Source organism: Eptatretus burgeri, chromosome 13 (genome assembly GCF_056783735.1).
Source record: "Eptatretus burgeri isolate ZD-2024b chromosome 13, Ebu_testis_v1, whole genome shotgun sequence".
NCBI classification, from domain to species: Eukaryota; Metazoa; Chordata; class Myxini; order Myxiniformes; family Myxinidae; genus Eptatretus; species Eptatretus burgeri.
In genome coordinates this window covers 40,308,613-40,323,975 of record NC_140973.1, presented here as the reverse complement: position 1 = coordinate 40,323,975, position 15,363 = coordinate 40,308,613, and the positions used below count along the sequence as shown (strand labels likewise).

The 15,363-nt window shown below is 41.2% G+C and overlaps 1 protein-coding gene across 6 annotated transcripts in view; it reads right to left on the bottom strand.

Annotated features, from left to right (window-relative positions):
• Window positions 1–15,363, bottom strand: part of LOC147014278 (fibronectin-like) — a 132,904-nt gene that overhangs the window by 59,582 nt on the left and 57,959 nt on the right. For 4 of the 6 annotated variants that reach the window (XM_085852121.1, XM_085852123.1, XM_085852118.1 and 1 more), the window contains exons 12-29: window positions 14,651–14,772; window positions 14,249–14,417; window positions 13,766–13,906; window positions 12,834–12,962; window positions 12,608–12,697; window positions 11,970–12,167; window positions 11,449–11,742; window positions 11,074–11,346; window positions 10,753–10,841; window positions 9,987–10,155; window positions 8,747–8,833; window positions 6,610–6,807; window positions 6,187–6,456; window positions 4,848–5,030; window positions 4,447–4,536; window positions 3,947–4,055; window positions 2,391–2,554; window positions 304–462 (exon numbers count right to left, since the gene is read on the bottom strand). In XM_085852121.1, the coding sequence (XP_085708247.1) occupies window positions 304–462; window positions 2,391–2,554; window positions 3,947–4,055; window positions 4,447–4,536; window positions 4,848–5,030; window positions 6,187–6,456; window positions 6,610–6,807; window positions 8,747–8,833; window positions 9,987–10,155; window positions 10,753–10,841; window positions 11,074–11,346; window positions 11,449–11,742; window positions 11,970–12,167; window positions 12,608–12,697; window positions 12,834–12,962; window positions 13,766–13,906; window positions 14,249–14,417; window positions 14,651–14,772 (2,934 nt within the window). The remainder of the gene's footprint in view (window positions 1–303; window positions 463–2,390; window positions 2,555–3,946; window positions 4,056–4,446; window positions 4,537–4,847; window positions 5,031–6,186; window positions 6,457–6,609; window positions 6,808–8,746; window positions 8,834–9,986; window positions 10,156–10,752; window positions 10,842–11,073; window positions 11,347–11,448; window positions 11,743–11,969; window positions 12,168–12,607; window positions 12,698–12,833; window positions 12,963–13,765; window positions 13,907–14,248; window positions 14,418–14,650; window positions 14,773–15,363) is intronic. The other 2 variants (XM_085852122.1, XM_085852124.1) reach the window with 2 other exon arrangements.

Sequence of the window (15,363 nt, the reverse complement as noted above, 5' to 3'; positions counted from 1 at the left end):
TCTTCTTCTTCTTCTTCTTCTTTTTCTTCTTCTTCTTCTTCTTTTTGCGTATGGCAGCTTGGCTGTCAGGTTGTCATCATTTTGTTGGGGTATGATTATGCCGCTGATGCTATGCCCCTATACCAATACACTGGTACTCATTTCGCCGACCTCAGAATTATAAGCTGAGTCAACCCCACCTGGTATTAATTCAGCAGCCAACGAGGCTCAAACTCAGGATCCTAAGATCCCAGGCCAGCCACCCTAACCACAAAGCCAACATCAGGCTTAATGGGAAGCCATTCATTTTGTGAGACATTCTACCTTTTGAAAAGGTTCTTGTCACCGGGCGGCCTCTGTGATTGCTGGGAATGTATGTAAGCCTGTAATCCTCAACAGATCCCTGTGCAGGAGGCACCCAGGTGATGTCCATGCTGTTTTTATCCACATTTGTCACACGTATACTTCTGGGCTGCTCAATACCTGCAAAACAAAATGGGCATGATCCACATTATAGCTGCTGCATGATCCACATTTTATCCACCTTATAGGCATGATGGCAGAACGAAAACCAGAACGTCATTGTGATAAGCCTCGTGCTCAATCAGGATGTCACTAGCCACCATTACAGTCACCATCTCATCATTACAGCCACCAATAAATCTTTGAATCCCTTCTAAGCAAATAACTGCAATGCACCCATGAATGCCTCATTCTGGAGACTAGAAGCACCCGCTCCATACGGGAATGGCTAAGGGGGGATACCATAGCAGAGTAGCCGTCCTATGGGCGATCTTGTTCCAAGTATGCAACAAGTTCTTCCGACACATCCCCTTATTTGGGTTGTGTGTCAGCAACAGACAGCTGCCCCAATCACATGCAAAATAAAAATAATCTGGGTTACATATATGAAGCAAAAACATGCGCACTGCTTCGGTGAATATATCGTACATCATGGTTATACAGCTCAGATGATTGGCAAATTCCTCCCCCCAAAAGGTAGAAAATGCCAAGCTGGGAGAACAATTTTCTTTTTTCAAACCTTCATGGAATCCAACGAAACTTCCACAGGCACAACTTCAGCGTGCCCTCATGAATCCCTGAAAGTTTCAGCTTCTGAGGTCAGATCCTCTCAGATGAGTAGATAAAACACACAACATACAACACAACACTTTCCCTCCATTATATTATATAGATTGACTGCCTACAACTCAGCAGTATCTGCACCGGTGAAGGTATGCATCCAAACCACAAACAGCACCAAAGACTCTTCAATACAGTAGTTACTTCCATTTTTAGTCTACAATACATAACTGTTCATTGTTTGACGTCAGTGAAAGGTGTCAAAAAACTCAACTGAACTCAAAAGCAACAAAAGAGAGATGGAGAGAGTCCTAGTTCTGGGTATCGCAATTTGGCACAAATTACAACAGTTATGCTCAATACTGAAGATCTATCTTTGAATTTGAAGCAGAGGAAAAGCAACAAATTTCACATGGAGTGTGTGAGGTCATCATTACGGGTTGTGTCATATAACTTTAGAACTTATTAGAGGAGATACTGGAAGTCTGAGCTATCCAAGGAGGTGTGTTGATCTGTGCTGCAGGAGAAACAACTTGTGGCGGATATCAGATTGAGCAACACACACGTGCACTTGACTGCCCATTATAGGCATACATTGCTCGGTATAATATATTTCAAGCCCTTATCACTACCTACCTCAATGGCTATTCATACATTATCAAGTAAACCGAGCTGTGCATGGGCTGATGATTCCACCACAATACATCTAATTTGTTTGTATCCTGTACTAGTTTTTTCACTGTATTTTTTAGCCCCCGTTGGACTTAATCCGACACAGCGGCTTATGGATTTGGTCTCAATTTCCGTGTCCGTGCGTGTGTGTGTGTGTGTGTGTGTGTGTGTGTGTGTGTGTGTGTGTGTGTGTGTGTGCATCTGCAACCATATCCCGGACGTGTATGGACCAATTTTACTCTTACTTGGCACAAAGACAACACATGATGGTATACATTAGCACGTCATTTCTTTTTAAGATCATATCCAAGATGGCCGACTGGTGGCCATTTTGTTACTTAAATGTGTCCCCAACCATTTCTCAGACATGCATGGTCCGATTTTGTTCAAACTTGGCACAAGCACAGTACATGACTGCGTACAGGAGCACCTCACTTTATTTTGCAATCTGATCAAAGATGACCAACTGGTATACTGGCGGCCATTTTAGTTGTGCTTAAATATCGGCGAGCTCTTTAACTCCAAGCAGGAAAATTACTTAAACAACGGGGGCAATGATATTTTATGTCTTTTTTTACTTGTTTTCAATGGTTAATAACATTCAATAAAAACACAAAATGGTATCCATAGAGAAGCTCAAGCCTCGGAGATCAAACCTGTAGTCTGATGTCCTCTCAGGGGTTCTGACATCATGTGGTTGTGCACCACATAGACAGCAATAGTATATCGATTGTCAGCAAGCAGGTCAGTTAGGGTCACTTTGGAGGTAGTGCCAGAAACAGTCTTTTCAAGCAATTGGTCTTTGCCGGCTCCATCAGGCCTATGAGTGGGTGAAGGAATATCAAACCATGCAAGTACCGGAGACCATGAAAAAATGAACTTGCTAAGCAAATGGATAAAAAATAATAGCAAATACTATTCAACAAAGGATTTCACTCTCACATTTCATCAGATGAATTATTCCATCAGCTGCATGGCATGTTGCAAGCAGGGGGCATTGCATCTTGAAGCATACCACCTATTTGCTGCTCTTACGTGCACAATACAAGCCTCAAATTTCCCCCATTATATCCTTTGAGACGAGAGTGAGCTTGCAGAGCATACACTGACCAAAATTGATTGTCAAAGTTCTGGCTTTGCGCATTTCCATTGTTATGTTAAAATCTGGATAAAAATCCCATGCATTATTGTGGTTTGCTCATTGTCAAATAATGTCGTTGGTATTAGAGTAAAAGTATGTTGCTGTCTTCTCATGTCCATGCTTATGGCAGGTATTGGCTTTATGGTTAGGGGTGGTGGGCTTGCAATCCTAACTTGCAATCATAGGATCCTGAGTTCAAATCCCACTTGGCTGTTGAATTAATACCAGGTGGGGTTGACTCTGCCTGTCGTCTTTCTGAGGATGTTAAAATGAGTGCCAGCTTGCTGGTATCCTGTGTTGGAGTGGTGACCCATCCAGGATTGTGCCCAATAGCCAAGGAGACTACTTAGGCAGCACCAACGCTCTGCACAGAGTATGGTCCCGATGGATGGATGTCCATGCTTGGTATGTATTTAAGCTGGTGCATTAGCTTTTGTATGAAGAATAAAAAAACACTTTTTAAAGGCTGAGTTGAGGGTTCACCATTCTTGATCTCCAAAGGGGCATATGTTATTACGCACCGTCCACTCTGAGTCTGGGAGGTTGGCAATTCAAACCCTGACTGAGTCATACCAAAGACTTTAAAAATGATATGTACTGCTTCCTTGATTGATGATCAGCATTTAAACAAATAAGATTACGCACAATTCCCGTAGGTTGGCATCCATGGGGAGGAGGAAATTCCTCCTTCGGAAATGCAACACAATGTTTCATGACTCGGTGTAACATCATATGCATTACTTACACACCTACCGATGCGCATGATGACCCGGCTAAAACCCTGCAAGAGGTTGTGGGACCAACACAGAATCAAACAGAGTTCCATCAGCTTTCCAGAGTTCCATAAGTGCGGTGGGAAAGGCGGCGCCATTTTTGTGACATCACTGGTACCCAGAGTGCCTCGGGAAGTGAGGGCATTTCCCCTAAGCTCAGTGGCTGTGTTTGTCTCGTGTATTCGTCTATGTCCATGTGTGCGAGATGTGTGTTGCAGCTCTACTGCGAGTGTTAATTTGAAACATTAAAAAAAGAGATGCTTTTAAAAAATTCCCATCTCCATTGTACTGTACATACCCATAAATAACGTGATAAGTATCCACAGGGATGTGTGCAGGTTCCCAGGAAACACTGAAAGATGTTGGTGTCACGTCTGAGAATGTGATGTCAGTCGGAGATTGGAGAACTGGTACAACATAAAAACGGTTGCAAAGTGAGCACAGGGCAGGTTTATTCAAGCCAATCATGAAATCACTATATTTCCCTATACACATCTTTACACCATCGGGTGTCTGTATCATCAAAATAACTCTGAACAGCGATATAAAATGTTCATAATAGCAATTTTCAACACTGGGTTTCATGACAATGAAAACGTTTATGAGGTGGGATATTATGACGTATAATTTCGCCATAGGATCAGACAAAAGATCAATGGTCACCAAGGAATGGTGAAGCAATCAAAATCTTGGGTTGAGAGACACAATGGCAAGCTGTTCTTAATGAGAGGTGCAGTTATTGCAGGTCAGGGGATTATAGTATACAATTAATGAGTTCAAAGACAGGTAGGTAGGCACCTGTGTTTTGTTGGCCGATGAGTGGAACACTTTCTGAGTTTCTGACTTGAGCACGCACATGTACGATGTACAAAGTACCAGAGTGGAGGCCTGGAGGAAAAGAAGGTGTAAACGATTGAATACATTGCTTATAAATAAGTTTTTTTTAAATAGCATGTTGTTTTTGGAAGAAATATGGGAAGAGGTTTGTATAATCAGAGCATCACACTGTAATTCCTTCAATAATTTATTCAATGTAAATAAAATGTTCCTTTAAAATTTTAAAAACGCCAAAAAATGGAATGAATATAAAAAGTGTTCCAATCAATGCATTTGTAAACCATTATTGGGAGGTCTCCCTTCATCTCATCACTTCTGAAACACACCAAGAACATCAATTAACACGTCATACGTCATCTCACCTTTCAAAACAACAGAATTCCTTGCTGCAGGAACAGTGACTTCTTGATTAGCATCCGGGTTATTCCTGGGAAAGTACTGAACGATAAAGGAAGAAGGCACAACATCTTTGGGTGGTTGCCAGTTGACACGAAAGCTCTCCCCAGTCACTGTATCAAAGAACAAGTTCGTTGGAGAAGGAATCACTGTGGGAGAGAAACAATAGCCATTTATACACCTGGAGTATTGATAGAAACGAAGCTCGGAGGTACGTAAGAAGAGATAGGGAATCGATCAACTACAATTTGACAATGTGTGCATTTTAGCAATGTTAATATTAATTCATCAATCATCATTAGTATTGCAAGTGAACCAATAAACTGAAATACACTGCTCAAAAAAAGAATCGGTTAATACAGAAACATTATGCATCATATTAAAAACAAAGTGCTCACATTGAGCAGAGTCTGATGAAATGATAAGCTCTTTTGTTGGTTCGTTATTTCTCCCTTTTGAAAAACATCATGGAAGGCTTGTGGTGCTGGCTGCACAAACACAGCAGCACAACATTTTGGAGGTGAGGGCTCTCTGGGTCACTCTCAGGATATCGAACAGCTACCTAGGTGCTGCAGGTCTGTTCGAGCAGAACTAACCAGGTGGGGCTAATAAATAACAACATCATGGGAAAGATGCACGCGCGCACGTGCCGCACGCACGCTTGCCCCATGGCTGTTTGTGATGCATTACCCATTTGTTTGTGACCCATTTGTGTCAGAACTTTGACAATGTTTGTGGAATTATACTGTTTGTGACGCAAAACGTCTCCACACTTTGTGGTTGTCACGTTTGAAATCTCTGGGGTTTACCACATTGCATCACAATAACTACTCTTTAACTCGCGTAAAGCGCACCCTGGAGGCTGCAAAAGCCTTCGTAAAAATTGATTGTCGAAAGTTTCAACTGCACACAATTTTTTTGAGCAGCGTAATACTGATTTTAATAATAATGATAGCAATGTACTTGCAAGGTTGTTGTTGAGATAACAACAATGAAAATAGAGAATCTGCTGAGTCGACATGCAAAACGATCAGGCAGAATAAAGAACTGCAAAAGGTGATTGGAAATGACAACAATTCATGCAAGAAATGCATGCACAGAACCTTTGAAAAAAAATAACTCCCAAAACATGCATTATGACGAGTCACAATTTGTCTCATAACTCCACAAGGTGGTGGCAGGGTCAGAAAAAAAGTGTCGGCGATTGGTGAGGCAAAGGATGCAGGAAAAACTCCAAAGAGCATGCAGTTCAAGAACCGATGGGAAAAATGTCAAGGCATGCTAAGGTAAACTCGTGCAGGTCACCCGTGGATCGTGTCAGGGTCACAGGATAGCTCTGCCCTTCCGTGGTCAGTGTGGAAAGGTTAATCTTGTATTCAACCCCTGGCTCCAGGCCGGAAATTTTGTACTGCCGGTCGTTTGGATCCAACAGCATGGAGATGATCGGTTCTGATCCTGCTGGAAATACTTCCAGCCAGAAGCCAGCATGGTCGTCAATAGGAGGCAGAGACCAAGATAGCAGCACCGCCTCACCCGAAACATCAACAATCCTGATGTTCTTTGGTACTGGAATCTCTGAACAATAGAGTGGAGTTTCAACTCTTACATCAAAGTTGAGCAAACATTTCTGCCTCTCAGCACAAGTCTGCACAACACTCATGATTCAAAGTCGTTATACTCTTTCTGTGAATCTATCAACAATTGTTGATGAAATGCATGTCAATTTACCAGGAATGATGATCATGGAGGTTGGAGGACTTTGCAAAGCGTCTGCGACAGTGTAAGCGCTGATGTTGTATTCTTTACCCGGCACCAGCTTATGGAACTCTGTGTGGTTCTGTGTTGGTGCTACAAACTCTTGCAGGGTTTCAGCCGGGTCATCATGCACATCGGTAGGTGTGCAGGTAATGCGATATGATGTTACACCTAGGCATGAAACCTTATGTTGATTAATACTGAACCACTGCAATAAGCTGTCAATTCTCAAAATCTATCAATCAATTAAAGTTTGGCAAAACTTGAAGAGTAAATCTCATGATGATGCAAATTTAATGAATGTTTCACTTATTCTTGAGGATCATATTATTTTTCATAAATACTGAGGATGATGTAATCAATTAGTATGTCTTTGTTGGACTGGTAGGACAGCTTAACAAGAAGCAAATTTGTCTCTGAGTTGTTGAATTGTGGGTGTTATCAGGAAAATGTCGGTTTTTGGGCCATTTCCAGGGCCAAATTTCTGTCTCCTGACTGACACGAGCTAAAGCCTGCTGCAGGGTATCTTATATACCATATACATTGCTGTGCAAAAGTCCCAGACATTTTGCATTTTTCTACTCTGATGCTGCATCATCATCATCATCATCATCATCATCATCATCATCATCTGTGATCTGCCCAAAGGCAGGTCCTTGGCTCATACCATCAATTTTCAGCAATTTTCCATCACCACTTGAGGATATAGACCTGCAAACTTGAAATGAACATCCTCCATCCTTGAATGCCAGGCTCTTTATGACTTTGTTTTTTGTCATCTCACATACTGTCTTCGATTAGATCCAAATAACTGAAACTTTGACTCGTCTGTCCAAAGCAACTTCGACTGTTGTTCCAAAGTTCAATTTCTGTGTTCTTGTGCATATTTTAGCTTTTAGAAAGAAAAAGTATTTACTAATTCCAGCACAAATTCACGGTCTGCGTGGGCGGCAAAAGATAATAAAAAAAAGAATACAAACGTGGTTGTTGATTTGCCACAGATAAAAACAATGTGCTGACGTTTCAGGCTTCACCCTTCATCAAAACAAAAGAGAGAGAGATTTACCTGACGGGAGACACACCATGATCAATGCGGTGGCCTTCCTGGTCAGGTGGGGACCTACTCCTAGTGACCATGCATTCTGGCCCTTCAGAGTTGGAATGTATGCGTTTTGGGTGACCATGGACTTCAGCCTTCGGGATGGGGTGCAAATGTAGTTCATTCTTTATTATAAACATTTTTTTAAATATAATAAAGGTTTTACCCATAAGGAATAAGAGCGGTGTTTTCCGGTTCAGGTGAGGGTGAAGACCTAATCCTATTTAGTAGTGCTCCAATTGAATGACCTCTCTCTCTTTCTGGGTCTTCCAGTCCTGAGTTTGTTAATTATAGATGATGTTTCTCTGCACTCGTTGGTTGTGCTTCATGTACTACACCTTGTTAATCGAGCGATGTGAGCTATTTCACTTGATGTTTTACCTTCTATATACAGAAACACAACTCCATGGTGATCTTTTGCTGGAATTTTAGCCATTTTGTTTTCAGCTAACAGATGATCCTGATGGATCTGTATTTTGCAGTACAAAAAGTGGGCTTTTAGCTTTATGGTTGTGTAACGAAGAACATCCGAAGTTAATGATGATGAACACCTGACAATGTGTCATCAATTAGATTTCTTTGATAGATGTGATGGATTAGCTACCACAACACTTTATATTGGCTGGTCATGTATCGTTTCTTTTCAGCTGTTGTGATCACAAGTTTTTGAAGATTCTGATCAATGTGGATTAACGATTTCTAAATCTGAAGTTTTGCTTCTTCTCACCCAAACTAAAGCTGTTTTAATAATCGTCAACATTGTTATAATAGTACAAAACACTGGTGGAGGCTTTTATTCAAATGTTGATGCGAAATAAATTATATTGTAACTCCAGAATGTGTCTCGAGACTTTTGCACAGCAGTGTGTTTGGGGCACAAGATAAACCAATGTCTGACTAAAATAAGCACCCGTTAGCATCAACTTCACAATGTTGTGTGTGCATTTATTGCTCAGAAAGATCAAAACATCTGAATTAAAGACATTGACTCGAATACAGCCCCACTCACACCTTGCAACTTTGTGGTTTTCCAGGATACACGAAGCTCTCCCGGGTTTTCAATCGGCACAGCTTTCAGCTCCAATGGAGGTGGAAGAGCTGTGGTTAAATAAACTCCCATGAAAGGTCACCTTGCCACACGTGTTTCAGTACACTTCTCTGCTATAATAAGTGTTTCATTAAGTACTGTACTGCAATATTTATACGTGATTGCGAGGGAGAGATGAAACAACTGACACATAAATTATAGCCTTGATACTTATTCTAATTCAGGGGCATTAAATTATTCAGAAAATAAAAATTAACCAGTTAGAAGCACGCCTTTGCAAAAAGACATCAGACGAATAAAGTTCAATCATTTGATTGATGAATCGAAGGTGTTTTGACTTCGTTGTTAAAATCTTAATTGGAACTTCACCTGTAGGATAATTTGTTATCAATAATACAATAAAAAATAATGATAATAATTGTGTTGTTTTCATTCATAATTAAGTCAGGCGTGGAGAATTATATTCTCGATGAATTCCAACATCGTGGACTGCTTCTGCTGTGACATTAGACAATGGAGCAGGCCATTTGGTCCATCATTCATGCCTGTACTTTATCAACATCCCATTAACTTCATCTATCAGTTGACTTATTTGATAAATATTAATCCCATTATTACCATTCACTTGATAGAATTTAACATCCACATCCTTTCGTAAGCCATGTTGAAAATCCACTAAGTTGAAGATTTTATTTTTTACCAGCCTGTTGAACAAGATTCGTTTTTTCAGTGTGGTATATAAGGTCGAATGTTGGATGTTCAACATCTCACCCAAAATCAACCCGAGTTGTTATAGTAGGTGCATGCTACATCCAGCCTTACCTTTTTACTGGGCTCCTTGATGTTGATACATTAAAGATAAAGACTGACTGACAGAATTTAACTTTGTTCAGCTGTAGGCAAGCAAACAAGAGCTTATAAAAGTTTGTCCCAGATTTGTGAGCTTGTGCATTGCCTCCAACTTATCTCAGAATTTATATGCTTGGATATAATTTCGGTTTGGACCCTGTGAGCTTGTCTCCAAAAGCAGGTGTTAAACTGATTTTTGCCAAATGAACCTCAAATGAAACAAACTTGTAATATGAATTTGAAAGTAAGATGCAAAGAATAAATTGAGATAGACTTAGTGGTTGAGGTTTAATGCATATTGCATTACTTCAGGACAATTGGACCTGTAGAGTGTCAAGCAATGCAGGTAGGTACCTGTGAAAACTATTCGTTCAATGGGAGGTCCTTGCTGTCTCCCACTGATGAAGGCAGTGATGTTCACAAAATACTCAGTACCTGGCCTGAGTTCTGTAACTACCAGGCTACCAGTGTCTGATGTAAACTCACGGGAATCTTCTCCACCAAGGTAGGGCTTCACTGAAACCTAAGAAGAAAGCGTAAATAAATTAAGTCATCAGCATATTGTATTTTCCTGGAAAACTTTCATTACCATTTCTAAATAATGTCTAAAAGAAAACCTCCATTACCCTGTTACTAAACTTTGTAGACAAGCAAACATGGTGGTCATCTATTCTTCAATATTGCTCCCTCTACTCTCTCAGTCCTCTGACCCTCCCCACCACCTCCAAGAAACACATGTTCTTGCAGCAACCCCATCCTGGATTAATTTCAAAATCCAGGCAGACTGTAGAACTCAACTCTTTTATTCCTCGATTCTCTTGTCTATGGAACCACCTTCCAAATGCTGTTCTGTCTCACCCTTTCCTCAAGGTCTTCAAGCAAGCAGTGCCTGACAATCTCATGTCATCCGCAATTATAATCAACAATCTTTATTACCTCCATTAAACTTTTCACTTGCTAATTTCAGTTCCCTCCTTTCTTCCTCTCCTCTTTTTTACTCGCTCATTCCTTTTATATTTGTTACACTGTCAGTTATACATTTCTCCTCCATGAGCCTCATTCCTGTAAAGAAAAGAAAGAGAAAAAGAGGGAAGTGGAAAGGATTGATCCAGGATCTTACCCTGACCATCTGCTGTGGCAAGCTGTTCCAAGAAACAATGATACTGGATTCTGATGACTCGATCAAAAATTTGGAAGCCCGCGTCATCTCTGCCCAAAGGAAAAGACAATTTAATGTAATTATTAGTATAGGCACATGAATGAAAAGTAAGTTAGAAATTGTGAGCATTCCATAATGTTCATGAAGGCTATAAAGGCTCCAGGAAGTGTGTCAGTTAGAAAATGATAATCTGGGTTTAATCCCTGGTCCATGCAGAGTTTCTTTCATTGTTGTGCATAACATATGTGCTTCATCGCTGGGTCACACCAAATGGTAACGTACCTGTCGGCGTCGATACAATTGTGCTTGACCCAGAGCTTTTCTCCTTATCACGAGTTGCGTAAATGGTGAACACGTACTCTGTTCCCGGTTCCAGGTCATGCATCGTAAACTCTGTGTCGGTGCTTTCAACTACCTCCTCCCTTTGGTGATTCCCATCAGTGCGTTCACAGCGGATGATGTAGCCAGTGATAGGAGCGAGAGGTGGTTGCCAGCCGAGTGTCACTTCGGTCTCACTGACTTTCAAAGCCTGTACGTGTCGTGGCCCATCAATTTCTAGTTGGGAGGAAGTGGAGAAAAGTGTGAGCTTTCACGGTTTTTTGAGGTTACCCGTGTGAGCTTTCATGGTGCTTACTCATGTGAGTATTTGAAGCTTACTTGTGTGCAGTTCTCCTGCAGCAGGACGACTATGACCATTCTCATAAATTGCCGTCACCTCGACGTCATAAGTGGTGCCAGGATGTAGTCCAGTAATTTCTGCATAGGGAAAGTCAGTCATCGGAAGGCCGTTAACCTTGGCATACCCGTTTTTCCCGTAGTTGACCTGGTAACCAATAAGGTTACTTCTTTTTGAAGTGGGTAACCAGGTAAAAGCAGCCTGTGTGTCTGTAACATGTTCAAATTTGACATTTTGAGGTGAAGGGAAATGCTGCGTCATACTCGAACCTCCATCTGTTGTGGATCAAGGAATGCAAATTGAAGAGGTCATCAATGTCTCACTTTATGGTTTTCATCATTGTTTTAAACCAATCTGGTTATAATATTCCATAATATTCCGAAACTGATGGTCATGCGGAACCATTGTAACAAGTTCTTAGTACAAGAAATAACAAAAAGTAAGAAAGGAGTGAATATTGAACTCAAATGATGAGCAATATACTGTACGAGCAAATACACACCAGAGGCTGGCTGGCCGTGCGTGGAAAATTGCAGAAAGAGAGGGGCACTTTCAGTCAGATCAAGCACAGAGAAAATGCTGACGTTGTAACTAGTGCCGGGCAGCAGGTCGGTGAGGATCGTTGTTGTGACGTCAGGACCAAGATTGAGGTTTAAGGGATTCCTTCCTCCAGCACTTGGTTGATACTGAACACGATAACCTGATGGACGAGACGGTGCATTTTCACAAATAAACCTTGATTAATTTTTTTGTTCTGGGTCATCATTTTGTTGGATATGGATGACGCTGCCTGGTTCAAAGGAAATATTTCTGTGTGCATCCACGTTTTCCCTGATGACATATAAAATCAACCATAATATGTGGAATGATGTGACAGTCATGCAATAAATGAAGACCCGATCAGGCAAGCCTCTCTGAAGACAACTATTGGGTCAACTAGCTTGAAAATAACAATCTCATAGCAACATGGTAATTCTCCTGAGACTGGCTCAGGTTCCAGAAGCTTAGAATCCCAATGCACCAGTCAGTCAGACAGTCCACATAGTCCTTGCCATGCAATAACCAGATAAAAACAAAATGATGGGAGTTAAGTAAGTAGCTGATTTTGACAAGACACTAACATATGGACTCTTGACAAACCTGTGACAGGGGAAGGTGGTTGTCTCCAGCTGATGGACACTTCTCCATCTGTGATGCTGTTTAAGTTGTAATCCAGTGGAGATGCAGGTGCTACCCAGGAAAAAGAAAAACAATCAAAGTGAAGAAAACAGGGATGGTAGAAATCTCGATGATTCAATTCAATTTCAAAATCTGCAAATACTCTGAGTAGTCTAAAGGAAATAACATCTGTAAAGTACAGACGTACCAGTGTTGGAGGATGTGGCAATGATCAGCTTTTCCCTGCCATTGGTATAGATCTCAAAAACGACGACAAAGTAATTGTGTCCTGGTAGCAAGCCGTGGAGGACAGCTGATGTCGCTGAACCATCGAGTTCTAGAAGCATAAATGGAATTTTTTAAAATTACATTTGTTAAAAGTTCAATATCTGAGTAACTAACTATCTCGTGCAGCCTGTGGCTGCTGGTTGCAATCATTTTCTGTGGACGCAGCTGGGCTGCTGGTGCAGTGCCCTACATTACCATTATACCGGTACCCATTTTGCTAACTTCAGAAGGATGACAGGCTGAATCAACCCCACCTGGTGTTAATTCAATGGTCACAAGGGTCTCAAACTCATGACCCTAAGATCTTAAGCCAGCCACCTTAACCATTAAACAAACACCAGGCTTATACCTGAGTAACTCTGCCATGTAGGTCTTGGTGGAGTGACAAGATATACTTTTCAGAATGTTGTAATCATAAAAAAATATTCTTCTTAATCCAATCACAGGGCCACTTTTAAACCTTCAAATCACGACCAAATGAAAGTAAAACGTCCTTTTTATGATTGAACATACTCTAGAATCTTCAAATATGAAGTAACAATACTCTTTAATTCCAACATGGTCTTCTCAAGTGCCAAATCATTTTAAAGCAACTTGTTGAACATGTTACGTGTAAGACAGTTGTGCGATATTATTTGCAGCATGAAAACAGAAACAGCAATGAGTGTGATGGTACACCAGGATGGTCACTGTCCCTTACAACAGTTTATCCTGAGATCTGGTGAGAATCGAATCAAATCTCATCATCTCATCATAGATCGTAGCAGATTTGCATTTTTCTCTATACCTTGGTGCGTGCAAATGCAATAACGATCACTGAGCACAGACGACTGTTTCTTGTGCAACTTTTACCAAGTATCTGTGGAGTTTGTCCACCTTCTGTGAGCTCGTACTGCACGCGGTAACCTGAGATGGCCATTGGGGATGAAGGCCACGAGAGCGTGAAGCTGTCGGAGTGGATTTCGGTCACAAGTACACCAACGTCCGGTTCCACTGAGCGGAAGGGAGTGAGAGAGCGTGCATTGTTGATGTTTGAGGAGAAAGACCTGCAGTTTTACAAAGCAATGAATATTGTTTTACATATTGGCTGTTTTTGAGGGGAGAGGGAGGGGTTGCTGTTCTTTGAAACTTTGGTGGAGACTTACATCCACTTATCCCGGTGATCGGCCTCTCATTACTTTTTCAAGAAAAAAAAAAACAGTTAAAAATTTTTATTTATAGGGGGTCAAGGCTCTGTAATGTAAGAGCAAAACTTTTATAAACAAACTACCTAGTTGTAATCACAGCTGCTTCAGGTTTAGACTGAAAGTCATTGAAACTATGATTTTTACTCACTTAAGTTAGAGGCAGTAGCAAATTCAAATTTGCTGATGGAAGAACCACCACCACGGAACTGAGTCACCAGCTGACCTTGGTAGGAAACACCAGGACTGAGGCCTGTGATCATATAAGATGTAAAGCGAGAGGGAATCTGTGCCTCTCTCCACTTGTCCCTGGAGTCTTTCTGCTCTCACGGACGAGCAGGTGAACAGTTTGTCAATTTGCGGAAAGGCAGAAACACATACAACAGTACAGATTAAATGATGGCTTGTGTGACGCTTCCCCTTCGGTGTCGTTGTCTTTGCATAATCTAAGGAGGAGTATATGTCAGAGATTGGTACTTTTTTTTTATAACAGCATAACCTGCTGAGAAAAACTTTTATTTGACGTGCCTTGTGCAAGATATGCAAAACTCACTGGGCGCCACTTCAGGAGGTAAAAACGAACTGTTCTTGGCCGATGCACAGTCCATTCCAGGGGTTGTGATGTATGGTGCCTGTTTGTGTGCACCACAGAGACATCAACAGGATTGTTTCGGCCTGTAAGTGGGCATATGCTCAAAATTAGACAATTTAAGAACAAAACATTATGTATATATGTATATATGCATACACACACACACATACACACATACATATACTAGCGCGGTACCTATGCCATGCACGGGAAGGGGTTTCACAGCCAGTTCTTGAAGGACTTGTGCAAAAAAATTGCTGCAACTGACCCCAACAGAAGTAATGTGGATGTCATTGGTGAAACTACAAATGCCTAATCTACGGATGTCATGTCTAGAAACCCTCACATAATTTCCTCTGAGGGAGTAGTTCGGGGACGGACTGACGGACACTCCTGCTTTATAATACAGACACATATTTTTTCTGTATATATACAAATACACATATACAGCATATGTTGAGATCAGACACCATCACTGTAGTGGGTGTGAGGAAGCAAGTGCCATACCAGCTGTTGCTGTATACATCCTGGCCAAAAGGAAATGCCTGCCACACATTAACCTGTCTGTGGTACACATAACAGCTCTGGGAGCAGCCAGGAACAATTGAAATAATTAAAAAGGCTCTTCTGGTGAAACAGATGCACAGGCTCTGCCGATACGGCATGCGCATTAG